This window comes from Panthera onca, chromosome B3 (genome assembly GCF_046562875.1).
Source record: "Panthera onca isolate mPanOnc1 chromosome B3, mPanOnc1 haplotype 2, whole genome shotgun sequence".
NCBI classification, from domain to species: domain Eukaryota; kingdom Metazoa; phylum Chordata; class Mammalia; order Carnivora; family Felidae; genus Panthera; species Panthera onca.
Window position 1 is genome coordinate 9,529,830 of NC_138344.1, and position 22,466 is coordinate 9,552,295.

The 22,466-nt window shown below is 58.4% G+C and overlaps 1 protein-coding gene across 3 annotated transcripts in view; it reads left to right on the forward strand.

The window, feature by feature from the left end:
* The window catches only part of KLHL25 (kelch like family member 25), a 34,498-nt gene extending 12,264 nt beyond the window's left edge, over positions 1 to 22,234 (forward strand). The window contains exons 1-3 of one of the 3 annotated variants that reach the window (XM_060617711.3): positions 7,083 to 7,378; positions 12,720 to 14,523; positions 20,496 to 22,234. In XM_060617711.3, the coding sequence (XP_060473694.1) occupies positions 12,731 to 14,500 (1,770 nt within the window). In that variant the 5' untranslated portion in view covers positions 7,083 to 7,378; positions 12,720 to 12,730 and the 3' untranslated portion in view covers positions 14,501 to 14,523; positions 20,496 to 22,234. Of the gene's footprint in view, positions 1 to 7,082; positions 7,379 to 7,417; positions 10,463 to 12,719; positions 14,524 to 20,495 lie in introns of those variants that run through there. The other 2 variants (XM_078448994.2, XM_060617710.3) reach the window with 2 other exon arrangements.
* Positions 22,235 to 22,466: the final 232 nt, after the last annotated feature.

The window sequence follows — 22,466 nt, forward strand, 5'->3', positions numbered from 1 at the left end:
GGGAGCTGAGTACCAGACCCTGAGCCCAGCTCTCAGTACTAAAGGCTCTCAGCCTTTAGCCCCCTCAGCAATCCTGTGAGGTTGTGTGATTATTCTCATCCCCATTTTACAAATGTGGAAACAAAGGCCCAGAGCATTTGAATACCAGGCACGGGTCTTACAGCACAGTCGTGGCAGTGCCAGCTAGAGGGGAGGCCCCAGACCTATGTGGCTGTTCTCCAGGCAAGGGGGAAGGCAGGTGCCTGAGAGAAAGCCTGTGACACAGACCTGGTGTGTCCCCGGGTCATCCACTGTCCTCTGCAGCTGGCACTCTTCTGGCTTTACTAAGCCCACACGCTCTCTCCTTTCCGGAAGCCCAGGAGGGAGGGTGCAGGTCTGCTAAGTGCAGCAGGGGTGCTTGAGAAATCAGGGGTTTTCATTTCAAATATGCTTTTCCATTCTGCTGTATGTACCCAGTATTTGTGGCCAGGAAGGTTCTTTGTCTTCGTAAATAGCCCCCATTGTGCCATTTGAGCAAGGACTTGGGAGCAAAACAGCTTTGAATACTGAAGATGTGTGTGCATTTTTTGTTTTTATCTTCTGTGAGCCTCAGTTTGCCCATCTTTACAATTGGGACCTTGAAGACGTGTCTTAAGGATTAAGTAAAAGGATGCATTTAAAGCACCCAGCACAAAGGCTCACACATGACAGGGTTTTGAAAAAGTGATACTGTATCTGGCATGGAATTCAGCAGGTTCAGAGGGGTACGGGGTTTCCACTGTTCTCCCCAGCGCACTAATGTCAACCGGTTTCTTACACAGCCTGCCGGAGATAGTCCTTGTACGTATATACGGGTGTGTGTATAGCATGTCTCTGTGTGTGTGAGCATAGGCAGTCTGGTTTCTTATGTAAATATATATATGTATGTATATGTATGTACGTACGTATGTATTTGGGGGCGCCTGGGTGGCTCAGTCAGTTGAGTGTCTGACTTTGGCTCAGGTCATGGTCTTGCAGTTTGTGAGTTTGAGCCCCGTGTTGGGCTCTGTGCTGACAGCTCAGAGCCTGAGCCTGCTTCGGATTCTGTGTCTCCCTCTCTCTCTGCTCCTCCCCCGCTCATGCTCTGTCTCTCTCTCTCTCTCTCTCTCTAAAATAAACATTGAAAAAAATAATAAAAAAATTTTTCTAAAAAAATATAGATGTGTATATATTTGGTTGCACAGTGTTCCACTCGATGAATGAAACAAGGTGTATTTGACTAGGGCTCTTATTTATGAATATTGAGTTGTTTCCAGCCTTTTGCTTGCAGCCAAAGGCCCATGTGCAAGTAGGACTGAAGGTGAGGTTCCTTGGAGTGGAAATGCCGGGCCGAGGGCACCTGCAGCTGTCAGTTTGAAAGATACTCCGAATCGCTCTCCGGCTCCACGGAGAAGACAGAGCTGCATCCTGGGCCTTGGGAGTTGAACAGCACTCAGATTGCAGTTGCACAGCGGCACTGACAGCCTGGAGAAGAATGAACAGGGAGAAGGACCCACACCAGGAAATGGCTAGCGCTTTACTCTTGGTGTTTTTTTATTTTCCTGTTGTATGCTTCTTCATTTGCCGCCAAGACTCCAGGTGGCTCGTTGAAAGTGATATCTAGGCGAGAGTGCTTTCAGCGGCTCCATCTGTGGGACCCTGAACCTTTCAAGGGACCAGACAGGAAAAGAGACTGCCTCCCTCTGGGTCCCCAGCCCCTGCTCTGTTTGCTGAGGGCCAGGCTAATCCTTCTGAAAAGGGAGGAGCCCGGGGTCATGATGCAATGTTTGCTTTGGAGGGGACTGTTCTCTCTGCCCCCTTTGTTTCTCCCTGTGTCACTCTGGATAAGTGAAAGGAAACAAGTTATTTCAACAGATGGGTGAGCCTGAGTGCCGAGTTCTCTGTCCCCTCTCTGATTAGAGCAGTGGTATCCATTACATTGGCCCTGATCCCAGCTGGAGCCAACAGCCAGACCTGCAGACTCCCGGCTTTGGGGGCCAGAGATGGTCCAGGAGGCCCCACCGAGCTGAGGGGGGACAGGATATGGCAGAAGAAGCTGAGTGGTAGCTTCTGTCTGCCCTGCCCTGATGAGTTTGGAGGTGTCTGCACTACCCACCTCCCCTCCCCCTTAGCTGAAAGAAGTTGCTTTGTTGCACGGGTGGTTTAAGCATGGCAAACAGAACTTTTAGGACTTTGTGACATCAAACATCTAGAATTCTTCTCCCAAGATTGTATCTCAAGAGAATACCAGTAATTCAACATAAGCAGAGATGTGATTTGTTTGATAGAAACTTTTAGAACTGTGGATGAATGACTTCCTAAGTCATAGCTGTTCTGCATTTCACAGACACCAAAAGTTACATGTGACAACCACACAGACGCTGGGCCGTTTCATGAGGGAGCCCGGAAGACTGGATGCCAGGGCCTGCACCCCACGGGCGCTCAATCCACCTTTGTTCAGTAGTGAGTGAAGGATAGGAATATGGAAACTGTGTAAATAGGTAAAAACAATGTAAAATAACGTTCTGTAACTGCAACAATGTAAAACGTTTGGGGATAAAAGGCAAAAATGAGCCAACACGAAAATAGTTACTCTGTTCGGAGACTGGCTTAACCTTATCACCTTCCCCCAAAACTTTCTTAGAACTTCCCCCCCCTGATTGTCCTTACCCTCCCATAAATGTTAATACCAGATATAAGTCTGTGTGCTGTGTACATAACTATGCTTTGTATATAAAAACAACAAGATCTTTTCCACCCCCCCCCCACCCCCCCCCACCCGCCAAGAATGAGGTTTTGCCCCCGCAGGGCAGTGTCCCCAGCCATCATCCCCCTCCCCCCCTCCCCCTCATGAAAATGCCTGTGTTCCGGCTTGACATTCTAGGGGATTTGCGTCTTTTGTATCTTGTGCTTTTCAATCCTACATTGTCTTGTCAGTAAAAATGATTGAGCTCCTGGGTATGCCCCTTGGCCTGTCTAGCTTGGTCCGTGGAGCTCACACTGAGAAGGCAGGGCTGTGAGCAGAGAATAGGGTGCTGAGCACCGTGGCCGTGGCTGCTGTGGGCTGGGTACGTGGCCCACACAGCCCCTCCTGAGGGTTCACTTCTCCTTAGCAAGATGGCTTCTCTGAAAGAACAAAACCTGGCCGGTGCGGAGCTGACAGAATCCTGACCTTTGAGCAGCTAGACACGGCGTGGGGGACCATCAGATCCTTTCCCTGAGGTGGCCTTGCTTAGCCGGGTGTCCTCATCTGAACAGGACCCAGAAAATGACCCTAGAGGCCGCTTTCGCACTAGGACCCTTTGCCACGCACAGGAGAAAAGTTGATTCGTTACCCACGTTGGGGGTCTCGGAGCACGGAGGCTTCATTCTCCTCGAGATGGCGCTGTTCCAGGTGTGCAGAAGGGTTGACAAGGGTTGCTCCAAGGGGGGTACGGAGAAGGGTGTCCGGTGGCTGGAGCCCCGGGCTGTGGCCCCCAGAGCCTCTCTTCTGTCCCTTTGGTGTGTGGGAAAGAACGATACAGATCTGGGTCGCAAGCAGCTTGTGATGTTGGGCTCACAGAGCGCAGAGGTGGGAGCTCTTTGCCCAGCGTCCCTCCCGTGAGGTGCAGGTGAGGGTTGGACATAAGGCCGTGGTGAGGGTTGCACGCGTTCACACAGAAAGCGCTTGGAGCAGCGCCCGCGATGGAGCGAGTCCTTGGTGACTGTAACTTAGTGCTGGTGGAACTGTCACTGCCATTAATCTCGGAGCTCCCGTTCCCACGTGCAGGTTACCGAAACAGTGGGGCAGGTGGCAGGATTGCGCCTCTGGCCCTCGTGGGTGAGTGAAGCCATGTGCCTGGTTTGGGCCAGGGAGATGGGAGCGGAAGAGGCGTGTGTCTTCCAGGCCGTGTGCGGGGTTCCCAAGCGCCCTCTCTCTTCCCTGTGGCTTACTGACCGGTGACAGGGTGCTGCTGTGTCATCTGGGTCCCTGGGGCTGATAGTGATGACAAGGACACTTCTCACACTCACCCCCCCACTACCCCCGAACCATGATGCAAGTGGTATGAGCCAGAGAGAAATCGCCGTCCTCCCGAAGCCTCTGAGATACGGGGGTGTTTGTTGATGCTGCAGAACCTGGCCCATCCTGATTAAAGCGGACAGGCCTGAGCGGGCCGGGAGTGGTTGGGGGACCACCCCTTCTGCGTGCGACGCCCAGCACGGCAGAGGCCCCTGGTGGTCATGCGTTTCGCCTGGCTCCCTTCCTGACCAGAACTCTCTACCGTTTGCAACAAGTGTTGCTTCATCGTCCAGGAGGGTTGCACAGCCTTGACCCCTCACCTCCTGTCCTGTGCCTCCTCTGGGAGGGGCCTATTCCCCTGGGTAAACGAGCGCAGAGCAACCCCCCAAGCCCTTCCCCAGAGCAGCGTTTGCACACTAGCAGAGTTGGCTTCCACTCCGGTAGGTCTATCAGCTTGTAATAAGAGCACGGCCTCCTGGCTAGCAGAGGCTGCAGCAGCCTGGATCCCAGCTCAATCTTGGAAGCCAAAGAAGCTTTCCTTCCTCAAGTGTGCTTAACCTGCGGGAGCACCGAGGGAAAAGGCGAGAGCACGTGGAGAAGGTGCTGAAGCCATTGCCCACCCTCGGGGTCTCCTGGGATCCCCATCCCCTTCCAGGCTTTGGTTGCAGGTGGACGGGTGGGCCTTAGGACTAACCGCCCACCACGGGGCACTGTAGGGGAGGCACTGTGGCACTGGTGATCGAGACCTCAGATAGCAGGCGAGAAGCGGGTTGTCCCGCAGTGTGGTGTGTCAGAGGTGTGGAAGGCAGTTGGAAATCTGCCCCGTGAGATGAGCTCAGCGGCGAACCGATCTGCTCTCTGCCTTTCATGGGGAGCCATCCGACGCAGAGTCATTTGGGTACCACCAAAAGAGGAACCTCATTTGTTACTAAGTGCTGGGTGAAGCAACACCCTCACCCCTTCCCTGAGCCAGGCTCCGTTCTCGAACCGCCCTTACAGCCACCCCATTTCCCCTGCAGGAGGGATGGGGTGAGGCTGTGGGCTGGCGTGGGGCAAAGTTGCATCCAGCCGACACATGGCGTGTGTTACACAATTATCACGACCTTACTGCAGGATTGGAGTCTTGCACAATAAAGAGATGGAAAACAAAATCAAAATAAATACACAAAAATACAAATAATTCTAATCCTTTGCATTTTAAATTAAAAACAGGGTACCTACGGGGCGCCTGGGTGCCTCAGTCAGTGAAGTGTCTGGCTCTTGATTTCAGCTCAGGTCATGATCTCACAGTTCGTGGGTACAAGCCCCGCATCGGGCTCTGTGCTGACAGCACGGAGCCTGCTTGGGATTTCTCTCCCCTTCTCTCTGCCCCTCCCCCATTTGAGTGCATGCTAGCTCTCTCTGTCAAAAAAATAAAATTTTAAATAAAAATAATAAAAAGGTACCTACAATTTTTTGAATGTACATAAAGTGTTATTACTTTCTTAAAGAAAGGACCATTGAAAGGCAGAGGCTTTTAGGGAAAGGGCCCTTTGTGTGATAGTGCACTCGTATCTAGAATGATCTGCGCCTCTGATTCAGTTACCCTGGTCATACTGATTTGCTTTCAATTAACAATTAGATTTGTGTGCTCTACAAGGGTGCTTAGTCTGCTTTCCACTTGGCAAGGGGAAGAAGGATACCCCTGCACCCTGCAGGCTCCCTGAGGTGCTTGGATCCCCAGACGTGGGGGTGGGGTGGGGCAGGCATCTGGGCCGCAGCGTCACGCGTCAGTCCCGAGATCCCTGCCTGGGAACGGGTGTTGAATCACACAGCCCTGTGCTTATGTGGTGTTTAATAGCATTTAACTCCTTCCTTTTTCACAGATCTCACAGGCTTGACAGAAACCTTTAGTGTTTTTTTTCTGATCGCAACAATATCATATAATCATTTAAAAAATCCGAACAACCTAAACACGAATAGACCGTGAGCACTGCCTTATTCAGAGCAAAGCAGAGGGACGCCCGGCTGGCTGTCAGTGGAGCGGGTGCTCTAGATCTCGGGGTTGTCAATTCAAACTCCACGTTGGGCGTAGAGCTTACTTACAAACAAAATAAAACCAGAAAGCGGAGGGTAGGGATGGAGTCAGGATCCGGAGTGTCTGCTCCGTTCTTTGTTCAGCGGACGTGGTAGTAACAGCAACAATACTGGAACAGCTGGCCGTGTGAGCATATGCGAGAGGCCCAGGCCACTGGAAGCGCGTGTCGTGTACTGTCTGGTTTGTCACTTGCTTTTAGTGTCACTCTGTGGTTGAAACAGACCCAGGGAGACAAGTGAACTTTCCCAGTGCCACACGGTCATGGCTGTGGCCTTCGGGGACCCCGTTCTGTCTGCCGTCCCTGAGGTACCCTGATCTTCCCTCCAGGCCACTTTGTCACAGCCATCAGAATGCCGCCACCAGAGAGGCATCTGCAGAATACTTGCCTTCTCTCCCCACCCCCAGGCCCCCTCCCACCTCGCTCGCACCTTGGCCTTTCTGTTACGTGTGTCTTGATCTCGACCCCGAGATCAAGAGTGAGAGCCGCCATCTTGATTTGGTGTGGGCCTTCAACGTAGCCTGGCCTCCAGCAGTTGCTCAGTCAGGATCTGTCTCAGGGTTTGAGGTTGGGTGATGCGTGACCTTTGCAGTCACTGGGGCCAGTGTCTGGGGCCCCGGTTCCGACTTGCTGGCGGGGGCCCACCTGCTGCAGCTGGGCCGTCCAAGGCGACTTCCTCACTCTCGTGTGTGGTGCCTGGGCTCCCGTGGCCAGAAGGGCAGGGGGAACGGCCGGGCTGCCCTCCTCCACGTGGCAGGCTGTCGTCTCCTCGCGGTGTGGTCAGGCCTCCCGTTGTCTGGCTTCCCCTGGAGGGGGCACTGCAAGAGTGGAAGCTGCCAGTGTCTGAAGGTCTGGGCCCGGAAATGGGCACAGCGTCTCTCCGGCTCCCTTTGGTCGGTCACAGAACCTGCTCAAAGGGAGGGGACGTAGACCCCGCCTGTCAGTGGAAGCCGTGTCACAGTTTGTGGGCATCTTTAGTCGTCCCCCAGCCCCATGTGACTGTGCCCCTACCTGTCGGCCTGGCCTTTCTCTCCCCTCAACGGGCCAACCTTGTTTCTGCCCTGCCTTTGTGTCCGCAGCCCTGCCACCTAGAAGCGTCCTTTCCCCTGTCGTCATAGCCTGGCTCATTGGTTAAGCTTCAGCTCACGTGTCCCCTCTTCACAGAAGCCTAAGTGACCCCACCATCTTCTTGTCACCGTGACCTACTGCTGTTTTGTTTCCTCACTGCTAGTCTGTCTCTGCCTCCCACACCGCAGGCCCACAGGGACAGGAACCTGTCTCTGTCCGTCCTTGTCTCCCACGCCTGGTACGTAGCACGTGGGGATTGTTCGGGAAGCTTATGGTTGATGAGTGAGTCAGAACCACATTACCTGCAACCCCCCCGGCGGGGCCCTGGGCTTTCCCGCTCCCTCTGGCCCCCCGCAAGGAGCAGTAGCGTTGACATCCTGATTTTGAGGAACTCAGGCCCCTGGCAGGTGGAGGGAGGCAGGGAGGGGGTCGGTGCTACGGCCAGATGGAGTCGGGCTTTCTGGACAGTGGCAGCAGTTTGATCCTGTGGCGCATTTCTCCCTGGGAGTGGGGGCCTTCAGCTTCCTGTGGCTGGGGTCTTTGGAGAACACGGCAAGTTTCTTCTGGAGGTCTCACCACTGGCTACTTTGTTTCCTTGTGTGTTTCTTTAACTTTCCAAGGGTGATGGGAGAAATGAGCCGGGCACATTGTTGTTGGGTGCACTTTAACTGCTTCTGTGCAGGTGAGGATAGCAGTGTGAGCAGAAGTGTGGTCTGACGTGGGTCAATACCTCTTAGCAAGATGAGAAATTGCTCGTTTGGAGCATGGCTATTACTTCATGTGCCTTAAATCCATCAAAGCCCAGGACAACGCTTAGGTAGTCAGAGTAGTTCTGTGATACACACATCATGAGAGCATCTGATTTATCGTGGCCCCCGAGGCAGGGAGCCAAGGAGGCTCTGGGCAGACACGCTTTTGGGCACACACACCCTGGCACGTTCACCCTTGCCTCCACTGGCCGGGAGCCTGCGTATCCTCCGCCCTGCGTGGGGCTGCCTGTGTGACTGGTAGTGAACACGGAAAACCATGTCATACAACCCGTTTTCGGTGTGCGGGGGGGTGCCCTCCCTGCAGGTGGAGAAGGTAGAAGACCGCTTAGCAAGGAGAGCAGCCCCTGGTCACTGACCCCCAGGAACTGATGTGCAGTGAGTGCTCGTACTGCTTGCGGCTCTAGGCGACAAGGGACGGAAAGCCCTCTCGGAGCAGAAGGGCAGCCTGGCCGTGGGCTCTGCCTCCTCCATGCAGCTCCCGTCCTGGGTGGCACGGCCACCGACCACTCCCGCCCCTGCCCTGCCCCAGTGCTCTTGGCACCTCTACCTTCCCCTGCAGTTCAGGAAACGTCGCAGACAAGAGTCTGCTTGGCCCATCGCGGTGGCCGGTAGGATTGCACATGGATCGGGCTCCACGCTCAGGGCCAGGGCCCGGTGATCTGCCGCTTTGGCCAGCCGGGCCCAAATGCCCAGCCTCGGGTTCTGACAGCGCCGACCCGAGTGAGGCTGTGAGTGTCCACCGCACGCGTCCATCGTGGCGGCCCCCTCGAGTGCCTTCTCCAGCCCAGCCCTCGTCTTCTCTGGGGCGGCTGGACGAGCGCTCAAGGCGAAGGGATTCCGTGCACTGTATGCATCTCCAGGCTTCGTCACGAGCAAAGGCGGGGTTCGTTCAGTCGAGGCGAGTGGCCGCTCTGTGCCAGGTCCCACTGGGTGTTGGGGTCGCATCAGTTACCCCTACCCGTGATGTCCACCTTCAGCACGTTGGGGAGACTGGGGACGAACGCGTGTTACATAGCAGTGGGTGCTGTGAGGAAGGCAGAATTGGGTGAGGTGTGGAGAGGAGGTGACCCCAAAAGGTGGTCAGGTCACTCTCTGAGGAGGTGACAGAGTGAGCCATGTAGACAGTCAGGGGAGCATTCCAGTCCGAGGAGGAGCCTGTGAAAAGGTCCTGAGGCCCAGTAAGAAGTCCGTTGTGGCCTGAGGGGGCGAGCGAGTTGGGAAGTGGCAGGATGTGATGACAGAGGGGTAGCCAGTGAGGAGGGGTCAACTCATGTGGGACCTGGCTGCCACGGTGAGAACTTAGGATTTCACTGAGGGCGCTGGGACACCCCTGGAGGGTTTCGAGCTGGGCGTGATGGGATCATCACTCTGGTCTCTGGATGGAGCACAGATTGTGGAGAAAGAAGCAGAAGCCAGTCAGGGGTTTCCAGCGGTCAAGGGAGGGACAGAGGTGGGGATAAGGATCAGACTCGGGGCTCACTTAGGAGCCACAGGACTTGGTGGGGGCCGGGTACTGGTGCCGGGGAAGGACGAAGGGAGCCTGGGCATTTGGCCTGAATAAGAAGGAGCATGCTGGTGCCATTTCCCGTTTGCCTGGCCTGGGGAGCAGCGGGTCTGGAGGAAATGCTGAGGGCTCTCCTGGACGCGTGACGGTCAAGGGGAGCCGCTTCCAGATGTCCTGTGGTTGAGGTGAGGGGCCCGACACAGGGCGAGTAGCACCCAGGGCCTCTGGCTCTTAGGCCGGTCTTCCCACGCCGGCCAGCCCAGAGCAGAGGCACAGCCCTGGGGATCCTCAGGGACCTGGGTACAGGTTTGCAGCTCACATGATTCCGTTCCTGTGTCTGGGCCTCAGCATCCTCATCTGTAAACTGGGGTGATGAGACCCTCCACCTTCTGGAATCACGATGCTTCTGGGACATCACCTCACGGACCGGGGCAAGTCCGTGCATGACTGATGGCTGCTGTCTCTGGGAGGTTGGCTCAGATGCAGGCACTGCTCACAAGGAGGTGGGACAATCTGAGGAAACAGCCGGGCAGGTGCCTCTGCCCTCGGCACGGAGGTGCCCAGACAGGCAGCCATCTGGGGGTGGGAACCTGCTTGGGTGTATACGCCCATCCCTGGCTCTTTGCCTGTGCGGGGAATTTGCGTCAGCGGGCAGGCATCTTGGTGCTAAGCAAGACATCAGTCAGCTCTGGGGCCCTGGGCTGCCCACTCAGCACTGGCCTTGCCACCACTTGACCTCATTCCCAGGGCAAACGTGGCTGCTCTGTGTGGGTTTGCCCTGCCTTTTGATGCTTTCTCATTCTTTGAGTCCTGCTTTGTCCCGTCCTTAACCCCCTCCGTAGGGAGTCTCCACCTGGACCCCTGAGTTGGAGTCCTTGGGGCCGCACCCCCAGCGTGGCGCACAGGTCAAAGGCCATCGCTCCTGTTCAGCCCAGACACAGTGGGGACGGGATGGATAGAGTCAACTCAATGAACGTCCATGTTTGGGAACATGTCTGTGAACAAGATTCGGGGAAACGTGGTGCAGGGTCTGGAATTCAGATCTGGGGTACATGCCAAGCTGCCAGGAAAGCCTCAGGGGGCTAAGCCACCGAGGCCTCCTGATCCCCGTGCCACCCAGCCCCAGGGCCAGGCTGAGAGGTCACGCTCCGTAAATACTTGCCAACAGCTGAGTGCCCCTGAGGCCTGAGCAGGACAGGACTTCGTTTTACAGAAGAGAACACCGAGCTGCAGGGAAGGGGTGCCCCAGGATGACGATCGAACAGGAGCTATCCTGTCCAGCCTTGGCCCACCTCTCTTACTCTTGTGCTGGCTGCACCCCCCATCCCCGTGGGCTCACCTCATGACCCCAGAGCCCAGTGGCTGGTGTGCACAGCGGTGTCTCTGGTGCATCATAGACTCGAGGTCTGCCTGGAGCTTGGGGGCCAGAGCAGCAGGGCCAGACCCAGCCTGGGCCCAGGGAGCGGGGGCCTTGCCCAGGCAGCTCGGATCACGTCAGTTTGTGGTTTCCTTGGTTCTTTGCCAGGGGAGGAGTGAGGCAGAGAGACAGTACTGTACTTGGACACTAATTTACAATTTCACTGAAGCATGAAATCGCTTCCTTCCCTTACCAGATTATTACTTAAGCAGAAAATTGACTTGGAGTGGGGGTTGGGAGAATTATATACTTTTGAAAATTAAAAAGGAAAAAAGGCTAGGTTTGGGGTTTTTTTTTTAACATTTTTTAAAGTTTTGGGGCACCTGGGTGGCTCAGTTGGTTAAGCGTCCAGCTTCGGCTTAGGTCGTGATCTCACAATTCATGGGTTCGAGCCCCATGTCAGGCTCTGTGCCGACAGCTCAGAGCCTGGAGCCTGCTTCTGATTCTGTGTCTCCCTCTCTCTCTGCCCCTCCCCTGCTCACTCTGTCTCTCACAAATGAATAAACATTAAAAATTTTTTTTAAATATTTTTTAAGTTTTATTTATTTATTTTGAGAAAGACCAAGAGAGCATGATCAGGGGAGGGACAGATAGAAGGAGAAAAAAAAAAAATCCCAAGCAGTTTCTGTATAGTCAGCACAGAGCCCAACGTGGGGCTCGAACTCACCAAACCATGAGATCATGACCTGAGCCAAAATCAAGATTCAGACACTTAACCGACTGAGCCACCCAGGTGCTCCTGTCTATTGGACTTTATTGAAGATGCCTTGGAATCCCGTACATTCAAGTGTGTGACAAGCCCGTGTCTGCCCACACAGAGCAGCCTTCTGAGGGCCAAGTTCTGGGCGGGGCAGAGGAGGACACAGGAGGGAGGCGGGTGAGACACTCACTATGGCCCAAGATCCTGGAGTCGCCTGTAGGGCCTAGGGAAGCTCATTTGGAAACTCAGTTGCTGAGGCAAATCTGGATTGCGTTAGTGGTCAGCATGCCCTACTGTCACCTGGACCTTTCTCGTGGCTTGCTTTTTGGGACCTCAGAATTGAGCCGGTGTCTTTCAGGTGAGCCGCTGGTCGGCCCAGCTTTGCCTTCAAACCCTTGCTCATCCCCACTGGGTCAGTTGGCCTCTGAAGACCCTGGATTTGGAGAACGTGTCTACACAGCCCTTAGGCTGTAGTGGTGGCTCTTGGGAACTTCCCAAGGGCAGGGTTGGTGAGGGACTCTGGCCGGTGCTGCTAGGAGCCCAGCTCAGCCCAGGTCTGGCTGGGAGCAGGGGGGTGGGGGAGGGGGGTGGTGGCATGTGAGGCCCTGCTCGGGCTCCATGGCTCCCTGGGCTGCTTGTTTCCAGTCTGCCACAGAAAACCCGGAAAGAATCAGCCTCCTTGGGCCTGTGGAGAGTGGAGATTGGGCTTGGAGCTGGAGGGCCCACATGGGGATCCTGGCTCCGGCACTTTGGGCAGCCAGCCACTCTGCTTCTCTGAGCCTTGGCTTCCCCAGCTGTAGAAACGGGCCACGGGAGCCTCGGCCCCAGAGGGCAGCTCGAGGGTGGGATGTGGCCCAGGGCACAGGCTACTTAGCACCGCCCCGACCTGCTATCTGCTTAGTGGCCCAGGGACACCATATTGCATGTTCTCTTGTCCCGGGGTGGGCAGCCACAGCTCACAGCCACCCAGACGTGGCTCATCTCCAGGCCAGAGACGTTCGGTTCCACAGCTGGTCCAAAATCAACAAAAGCAATTTCTGAAGGGCAGAGGTCAGACCAGCCACTGCCACCCACACGTTCCCTGGCCACGTGGTCAAGGGGAGGGGCGGAGCTGAGAGAGGAGGGGCTGAAGGGTGAGCCAGCACAGGGCCAGCCCCTCTCACCTCGTGTGGCCTTGTCCCCTGGCAGGTCGGCTCAGCATGTCGGTCAGCGTCCATGAGACCCGAAAGTCGCGGAGCAGCACGGGGTCCATGAACATCACCCTCTTCCACAAAGCCTCCCACCCCGACTGCGTGCTGGCCCACCTCAACACCCTGCGCAAGCACTGCATGTTCACGGACGTCACGCTGTGGGCAGGCGACCGTGCCTTCCCCTGCCACCGCGCCGTGCTGGCCGCCTCCAGCCGCTACTTCGAGGCCATGTTCAGCCACGGCCTGCGGGAGAGCCGGGACGACACGGTCAACTTCCAGGACAACCTGCACCCCGAGGTGCTGGAGCTGCTGCTGGACTTCGCCTACTCGTCCCGCATCGTCATCAACGAGGAGAACGCCGAGTCTCTGCTGGAGGCCGGTGACATGCTGCAGTTCCACGACGTGCGGGACGCCGCCGCCGAGTTCCTGGAGAAGAACCTCTTCCCCTCCAACTGCCTGGGCATGATGCTCCTGTCGGACGCTCACCAGTGCCGCCGGCTGTACGAGTTCTCGTGGCGCATGTGCCTGGTGCACTTCGAGGCGGTGCGGCAGAGCGAGGACTTCAACAGCCTGTCCAAGGACACCCTGCTGGACCTCATCTCCAGCGACGAGCTGGAGACGGAGGACGAGCGCGTGGTCTTCGAGGCCATCCTGCAGTGGGTGAAGCACGACCTCGAGCGGCGGAAGGTGCACCTGCCCGAGCTGCTCCGCAGCGTGCGGCTGGCCCTGCTGCCGTCCGACTGCCTCAAGGAGGCCGTCTCCGGCGAGGCCCTCCTCATGGCCGACGAGCGTACCAGGCTCATCGTGGACGAGGCGCTCCGCTGCAAGACCAAGATCCTGCAGAACGACGGGGTGGTCACCAGCCCTTGCGCCCGGCCGCGCAAGGCAGGCCACACGCTGCTGATCCTGGGGGGCCAGACCTTCATGTGCGACAAGATCTACCAGGTGGACCACAAGGCCAAGGAGATCATCCCCAAGGCGGACCTGCCCAGCCCCCGCAAGGAGTTCAGCGCCTCAGCCATCGGCTGCAAGGTCTACGTGACCGGGGGCCGGGGCTCCGAGAATGGGGTCTCCAAGGACGTGTGGGTGTATGACACCGTCCACGAGGAGTGGTCCAAGGCGGCGCCCATGCTGATCGCCCGCTTCGGCCACGGCTCTGCCGAGCTGGAGAACTGCCTGTACGTGGTCGGGGGACACACGTCCCTGGCAGGCGTCTTCCCGGCCTCCCCGTCTGTCTCCCTGAAGCAGGTGGAGAAGTACGACCCCGGGGCTAACAAGTGGACCATGGTGGCCCCGTTGAGGGACGGCGTCAGCAATGCCGCGGTGGTGAGCGCCAAGCTGAAGCTGTTTGTTTTCGGGGGGACCAGCATCCACCGAGACATGGTGTCCAAAGTCCAGTGCTACGACCCCTCGGAGAACCGGTGGAGCATCAAGGCCGAGTGCCCCCAGCCTTGGCGGTACACGGCGGCCGCCGTGCTGGGCAGCCAGATCTTCATCATGGGCGGTGACACCGAGTTCACGGCCGCCTCCGCCTACCGCTTCGACTGTGAGACCAACCAGTGGACGCGGATCGGAGACATGACCGCCAAACGCATGTCCTGCCACGCCCTGGCCTCGGGCAACAAGCTCTACGTTGTGGGGGGCTACTTCGGGACCCAGAGGTGTAAGACCCTGGACTGCTATGACCCCACGTCGGACACGTGGAACTGCATCACCACGGTGCCCTACTCGCTCATCCCCACTGCCTTTGTCAGCACCTGGAAACACCTGCCTTCGTGAGGAGCGATGCAGGACCCAGCCAGGTGAGCCGCCAGCACCCCGGGGCCCGGGCCCGCTCTGGGTCAGGGTCACTGTGTCCTTCCACCTGGGTCAGGGTCACTGTGTCCTTCCAGGGGAGGGTGGATGGGGCAGCAGGTGGCCGGGTGCTCCGGGACCCTTTTCCGGGTCTGGAGCTACAGCCTAGCTCTGCCCCTTGCTTGCAGTTGACCTTGAGCAAAGCGTCTCAGCCCCCTGCCACGTGGAGACAGCCCCCTCAGACAGGTGTGGTGCTTCCCAGACACGGCTGCACGTCAGAGTCACTGGGGTCCTCAGACAACACCACGTGGAGTTGAGGCCAGCCGGCCAAGTGCAAGGGCAGTCTCCACATAAGGGCATCCTCTTCACGGTCACGGTCAAGTACAGGGAAGGGATGCAGATTGAGATCAGCCAAGGACAGAGATGAACAGGGCAGGGTCCTCTCCCCACGCGGTCAGGATGGTGTCACTGTGCCCACATCAGTGACTGACCGTACATACAGAATATTCCCCAGCCGGAAGGCTCACACAGGCTCAGGTGTCCGGGGTTTTTACCAGGGCCCCATCACGTAGGCTCGACTGATGGCCCACGTGGTTACTCTGCCTCCAGGTCAGCTGATACAGCGTGACCCAGAGCCCCTTCCCTAAGTCACACAGATGTGCCCACCCCAAATCCTGCCCTAGGTGGAGACAGTCTAATGGGTATGACCGATCATCTCCCAGAAGCCAGGGGCAAAGACCAGACCTCCTTACAACACGAATGCTAAAGCCCACACCACACCCCAGACCAGGCGACTCTAGCGTGTGTCCAACACGTGAGCAGCACCCCGGGGACCTGTGAGGAACATGGATGATGGGCAGAGCGCTCAAGGGGCCAGGGGGGTGCCGGAGCTGTGGGGCCAGGCCCCCGGTGGAGGCAGCAGGGCGCTCCTGTCCCGCGAGGTGGTGAGAGGCCGCCTCAGCGCGGGCGGCATGCCGAAGGAGGGAACCGTGGCCGGGCAGGACGGCTGCGGAGCACTGCCCAAGGTACTGCTCCTACCCTTGTTCTCAGTGCCATTATTACAGGAGATCCTCACCCAAGGGGGAGGAGACACTGGATGCAGGGGGCTAAGGGGCACAGGTGCCCTTTGGGGGGAGGGACTTGCCCAAGGCCTGAGGGCAGGTGCAGAGTCAAGTGGAGGGAAGGACCAGCTTATCCAGACCGGCCTCTTTGAGGGGCAGGGTCAGTGCCAGTCCTGAGGTTGGATCAGGGTGTCCCGAGCCAGCCTGTCAGGGAGCTCAGGAATAGGGGCTGGTGGATTTGTAGACACAAGGGAAAGGTTTGAGTTCTGGTTCCATCCTCTTTGGTCAGGCCCTGGGGAAGCCAGGCTGTGTGTCCCGGCCCTTAGTCCTCCTCCTGGATCCCTCACACCTGGGACAGGAGCAGCAGGTTCTGGGATGGGAGGCAGGGAGGCATGGGTCCCAGGGGCTCTGAGAGGCTGGGGCCTGGGGTGGGAGATCCCAGGCTCTGCCTCCGGCACAGGCCAGCTCTCCTTACCCAGGAGGGCTGGTGACCAGTCCCAGCTCTGAGGCTGACCCGGAAGCCTCTGCACCCCCCGGGCAGCTCTCTGGCAGCTCTGAGAAATCGGCCCTCAGGCCAGGTGCCCCCTTCAGTGCAGATCACAGAAACCCCCTCAGGAGCCAGCCCGGACCGAAAACCTAATTTGCTCCGTGACATGGCGGCTGCTGGCCTGCGTGCCGAAGGCTGTCCACAGCAGAGCGGTTTCGACTTCGCTGGGACTGCTTCTCCAGGCGAGCGGATGCTCCAGCCAGACCAGCATGGCTGGGCCTTCAAGGCCTTGACGGGGACAAGCCAGGCAGGCCCAGGTCGCATCGCCTCCTACGTCCAGGGTGTTCGGACCCCCAAAAGCCAGCCTAGATAGATGGGGGCTTCCGAGTTGTCCAGTTTTGTTCTAATCTACTCCCCCTCTCTTGGAGAGAAAAATCTGAGCGGCCCAAGTTGTTGGTCCCCTGGGGCATAAGCTTTAAGAGAATGGTGGTGCCTCCTGTCACCCCCCCCCCCCCCCAGTTCCTGCACTCTGGGTGCTCACCTGTGGAGCCTGAGGGCTCCTCCCACTGGTGCTCACCCCACCCCACGGACCTGACCAGTGGTTCATCCCCGTGCGGGAGGAGGTGGGGGCAGGCCAGGGGACATAGTGAGCCCTTTACCTCTCCAGGAGTTTCCCCCGTTCCAGGGACACATCATTCCTTGGTTCTGGCTCTTACTGGCTGCTTGACCCCGGTTACCTAACTCCCCTGAGCTCAGTGTTGCCATCTCAAACACAGGAGTGAAAATCGTGTTACTCAGAGTATTTGAAGAGGCCAAGTGAGGGGCGGGTTGAGAGTTGGCGCTTATGCGAGTCAGTGATGCAGAAGGATGGTGGCCGTGATGGTTTGGGGATGCTTTGGGCGGTGGGGGCCCTCTCCACGTCCCTGGGCTAGCCCCTTCTTCTAGAAGGGTCCATCGCCCATAGTCACGAGGCACGTTGTATGTGCACATCTGAGTGCAACAGGGGCCTTGTCCCTCCAGTCCGGCCCAGTCCGTGGCGGGGGTGCTGTCGTCAGCCCCATCTCCGGGACGAGGAAGCAGGTGCAAAGAGGCTGATTGCCCAAGATGGAGCCGGTCCTGGACGGGACCGGAACGCCACGCCTGGGCCCTACCCTCCCAGAGCCACGCTGCCTGGTGAGACTGAGCAGCTCCAGCCTGCACGTTTCCCGAACTCCTGCACGAGCAACATCTGCATCAGAGGCAGAGGGCCTTTTTAGGCTTCAGCTCTTGTCCCGCATCCCAGCCATCTCCTTTTTACGTGGCCCAGCAGCCCACCAGCCAGCCTCCCCGCAGTGCCTCTGGGGCCTGAGAGACGGCCCCTCCCGAGGCTCTGCCCTCCAAGTTGACTCTGGGTGGTTCCCGTGCCCTGCACTGCCCTGCTTCAGTTCAGCTTCGCCTGCCCTCGTCAAAGGCAGGGCGGACCTCCAGGACCAGCCCCAGTGTCCCAGCCAGATCTACATATGTGGGTGATGGCAGGCCCCCGGAGCCCGGGCTGGGTTACCCTGGGTTACTCACCGAGTGTAGATCAGCCGCGAAAGTTCTTTTTCTCTCCCACTGAGTCCCCCTGCCCCCAGCAAGCCCTTTAAAGGCACAATCCTTGCCCTCATGTCTCCTCCCCTGACCCCCACCCAGCATGTCGTGCAGGCATCCAGGCCACCAGGAGCTCATCTCTGCACAGGCATTGTTAAGCCCCAGCCACTTGGGGTGTGGGGGCGGAGGGGCCTCCAATCCCAGCTCTGGGAAAGGCTGAGCCGGTTAGTCCCCCTCGGGGCCCCACAAGGGGCTCAGTCACTGCCACCAGAGGGCAATTCAGCACATTCTGTCCTGCCTTCAAAGAAATCACCACCGAGAGGAAATCCCAGAGCGCAGACCTACACGGACAGGCCTGGTATATTGAGAAAGGTACCCAGGCAAGAGTTCAGGCCTCTTGAAACACATCAGCTCCGTCTGTCTGTCCATGCATCCATCCATGCACCTGGAGTCTTCATTGGGCTTGTGTTTACCAGGGTTGGCCCCATGCCAGGCCTGGGATCAGCACACCAGCGCCCTCCCTTGCTGCAGTCCGGCAGGGCAAACCTGTTGTGTGCGGGCAGGGTGACCATTGACGCCCTGTCTCTGCAAGGTGGAGGAGTGTCCCCTCTCACAGATGAGGAGACTAGGCCTCAGAGAAGCACCTGCCAAAATTTGGGGTGGCCCATGGCTGTCCCAGTCTGGGGGCAGCTGTGTGGGCTGGGAGGGAATTCAGGAGCCAGCCAGTGTGGCTCCCCAGTTCCTCAGCCTTTCAGGGTGCCCCTAGGTGCAGTCTTGTCTTCAGCAACAAGGGACAGCCCAGAGGGGCCCCCGTTCCCCAGGTCAGAGTCTCATGGTGTGGGTGGCTCAGAGGTTTGGTTTGGGGCAGCAGTGGGGCCCTGCCTAGAGGGGAACAGCACCCTGCCCCATCTGCCTCATGCGTCCGGAGGGTGTGGGGCAGACAGGCCCAAGGTTTAGGTTTGCCACCTTAAGAGTATCTCGGGGTCCTAGAAGCCTCATGACCCAGCTTGTCGCTTGTGACGGGCCTTCGCCAGCCCCGCTGAGGGAGCAGTCGCTGCTCTGCCTACCACCTGGGGAGTGCTGACCCCGCAGAGCTCAAGTCAACCTTCTAGAAGCCTTGGCAGGGAGGGAGGGAAGGTGTACCCCACTTGAAAGAAGAAAGCCCCACGGATTCCAGTGCTGGCTTGAATTTTTAAATGTTACTTGGGTACGTGCAGACTGACAAGTAGGTAAAAGCCCCTTATGTGTGCAGTTCTTACGCGGCTGTGCAGTGGACACAGGCATGCTGGCTAAATAGAACCAAAGCTCTAAAACCAAGAATGGCGTCATCATTCGTTGGTGTTCTGCAGAGAGCGTCTTGCCTCTTTGCCTGTTGGCTGCAAGGACACGCAGGCTTTCTGGAGGGCTCCCCCTGCCCGTGCCAAGGGCTGGCTTATCTGTGCCTCTCCGGAGCCACCGTGACACCTGCTTCGGGCAGCTCATCATGCTGGCCAGACATCATCCGTGTCCCGGGCACAAAGGGCCTGCTTGGTTAGGGCCACCTCTGAGCCCACGGCCCTTACGGCGCTGGCCGGAGGAAGTGGCATCTGGTGTTGAAATGGTGCATGGACGAGCAGGACGCCCGAAAATCCTCCAAAGAACTCCCGGCCGCCTCCACACAGGACTCCAGAGAACCTGCTCGTAGACTACGGCCCCACCGCTGTCCCAAGGGCTTCCTCTTCCTCTGCCTGCTGGCTCCAGCCGAGGGTGTCCCTTCCTGACACACGTCCACAGCCACATCTCCACGCGAACTCGCGCAGGGTCATGCTGAGCTGTCGCAATGGGTTATGCTTTGAAGATGACCGCGCTGGCCAGCTGCTGGGTTATCTTCCCTGCTCCAAGGAGGTTCTGCACAAAGCCTTCCACGTGCATTAGACCACATCATCCTCTCCGGGAGGCTGAGATCCATCCCCTCGTATTCCCCAGGAAAAGCTGAAGCTCAGAGAGAGCAGGCGCTGCATTGATTGGGAAGCTGGCGCTAGAGTGTGAGCTCGGTGGCCACAGGGTCACCCCTCATTCACCACCGTCAGCCACCACAGCCTGTATCACGGCCCAGGTCGATGGGCTGCACAGTGAATGTCTGTCGAGGGCGTGAATGAATGTGCTGGCTGCCGCCCACAGCTGGCCCGTTCTTCTAACCACGTGGCCGGTCCACCCCTGCCTGCCCCCTACTCTCTGACCAGGTCTACCCCCTCGCTGTTTCCACCTCACTGGCCTGCTTTATTTCGATTTTCAAATGTGCCAGATTCCTACCTCAGGACCTTTGCACATGCCGTCCCTCCTGCCTGGACTGCTGTTTCCCCCTCTGGCAAACTCCTGTCCATCCTTCACGTCTCAGGTTAGATTATTGCCACCTTCCCATACCCTCCACCAAAATAAAGTCCTGGTTCTTATCCATAATTTTTTGTTTTTCATGCATAGCATTTCCGTCAACTTGTGATTACTGTATGCACTTATTGGTACAAGCGTGCAGTGTCTCCCACCTGGGGGATGATCCAGGAGATGGCAGCTGTATTTCTTTGCCCTCCTGTCCCCCAGGGCCTAGTGTGGCACCTGCTGGCTCGTGGGTGTGCCGGGCATGTGGATGGAGTGGCTGAATGGACAGGTGGGTAGTTCCCCTGTTCCAGGGGGGGAGACCAGGGCTCGGGGCCGCAGTGCTGGTAAACGAGAGAGCTGCCTTCTCACACCCAGGCCTTCTGTTGTCGGGCCCCAGGCTCTAGCCCCTCACAGTGGCCTCTTGATTATCACTCTGTTCCAGGGTAGGACAGAACCATGTGGGCATGATTCATACTCTGTCTCCCTCCCTCCCTCTCTTCCTCTGCAGACTCCGTGTGTCTGTCCCCACCCCGCGGCCGCAGCCCTCACCGCCAGAGTGGCCCTGACCCTGTCTGCCACTGCAGGAAGCCCGGCCCGGCCCCACACCAGCACTTGAAGTGGCCGGAAGCTGGCCCCACCGGCTCTGGGAGCAGCATTCTCGGGGCTGTTGTGAGCTTTAGACAAGGGAAGAGAAGCTGTCTCGAGAGCCCTGTGTGTCTGCCTGAGGCCTTGGCCTCTGTGAGGTGGTTTGCAGAGGAGAGGACCTTCCAGAGGGGCGTGGACCGACCCCAGGACTCCCTCGGCCTTGGGGCAGAGACACATCCGCAGAGTCGTGTCCTGTTGCCGCAAACCCCGCTCGGGGGGCTGAGAGGAGCCCTGGGTGGGCTGGGGTGGGCGGCACCAGGCGGTCACACAGCACCGACCAAACAGCCTTTGCCTCGTCGCCCTGCTGTGACCGTAATGTCACCCAGCACGGGGTGTGTCGGGCCTCATGGAAGCCGGGTCCACCAGGACTGAGAGCAGAGCTACCTGGGAGAAATGAAGACACACTGTGTAGGGGGCAGAAACCCATAGGGTGACCTCATGGCACCTGCAGGACTTCGTTAGCAAATGGCCCCGAGACCCCCCCAGCGTTAAAGCAGAAACCCTTGTGCGCCCCTCCCCAGGGTGGGGCTGTGCTCTCTGTGACCTCCCCACCTTCCTCCCAGTCAGGGCAGCTGTGCCAGGTGCAGAAGGACACTCGTGCCCCATCGCAGTGGGACTCTGGGCCCCGTGTTCTGTTGGATGAGGGTGCCCTCAGGGGCTGCCCCCCTCAGAGCCTCCCGGTCCCAAGAGGTGGCAATGACCCCATCATCTCCCAACACGACCGTGCGGGCCCTTAGACCAGGAGCAGGTGTGAGCTGGGGACCCCAGGGTCACCTTAGGGCACCCACTGTGGAGCCCACCAGCATGGAGGACAGCAGCAAAGCCCGTGACCCTCAGCGTCCAGCTGGCCGGTTTGCTCCCTGAGCTGCAAAAGGCAAGTGTGGTCCCCGAGAGAACTGCCAGTCCTTCGCTCATTTCTCCACCTCCCCAGCCACTGGGTCCCTCACCGGCACATCCCCAGTATCTGGGGTTCTGGAGGGGTCAGCTTGCACCTGGTGTTCGGGCTTCTGGCTCATCCCTTGCCAGTCCCCGGGGCACCACCGGAGGGGGAAGGGGCCTGCACCAACCTGTGGCTTCCCCGGCCGCCTGCCAGCTGCCTGCTGTTCACTCGGTGCTACTTGGCCGGTTCAGGACTGGGGCCCCGGAGCGGGCTGAACTGGTGGTGGGGCCACATCACAAAGCACTTGCTGTGTGTGGTCTCGCCCTGCCCCCTCACAGGACCTCTGTGCTGCCACTGGGCCTGTGGGCATCTCGGGGAGGGACCTCGGGGGCTAGGTTGCCCCCCACCCCGGAGCACCGGGCACTGGGCATCATCGATCGGCTGCCACCTGGGGAAAAGCTGGAAGCGGAGTGCGTTCCCGGGTCCCTTGGAGGCCGCAGACCCTTCCACAGCAGAGGCTGGCCTCCTTTGCTCTGGGAGGCAGCTCCACCAGGGAGGCCGGGAAGGCGGGTGGCGGGGAAGCCGCCCGCCAGAGGCCCCGGGCTGCAGGACGGCCAAGGTGGAGTGACCACACTTTGCGCACAGCACAGCGGGCCTTGCAGTGGTGTGTCCCCCGAGTTGTGTTCCTTCTGTTTCTAACTTAATAAAAGAGCTGAGAAAAATCTTGAAATCTTGCTTCTTCCCCTGGGTGCTGGGACCAGTCTTCGGACCCAAGGCGCGGGCAGACTTGGATTTTGCCCCACTAGCCGGGGCTCAAAGTTACCCCCCACTCACTGGCGTCTGCCCCTCTGGTGAGTTGGGGGGTGCGGAGACCCCCTCCCCAGGGACCCTCCGGCACCCAGATGAGAGGTTCCTTTCCTCGGATTATTTCAGCAGCAGAATCCAGATTGCTTT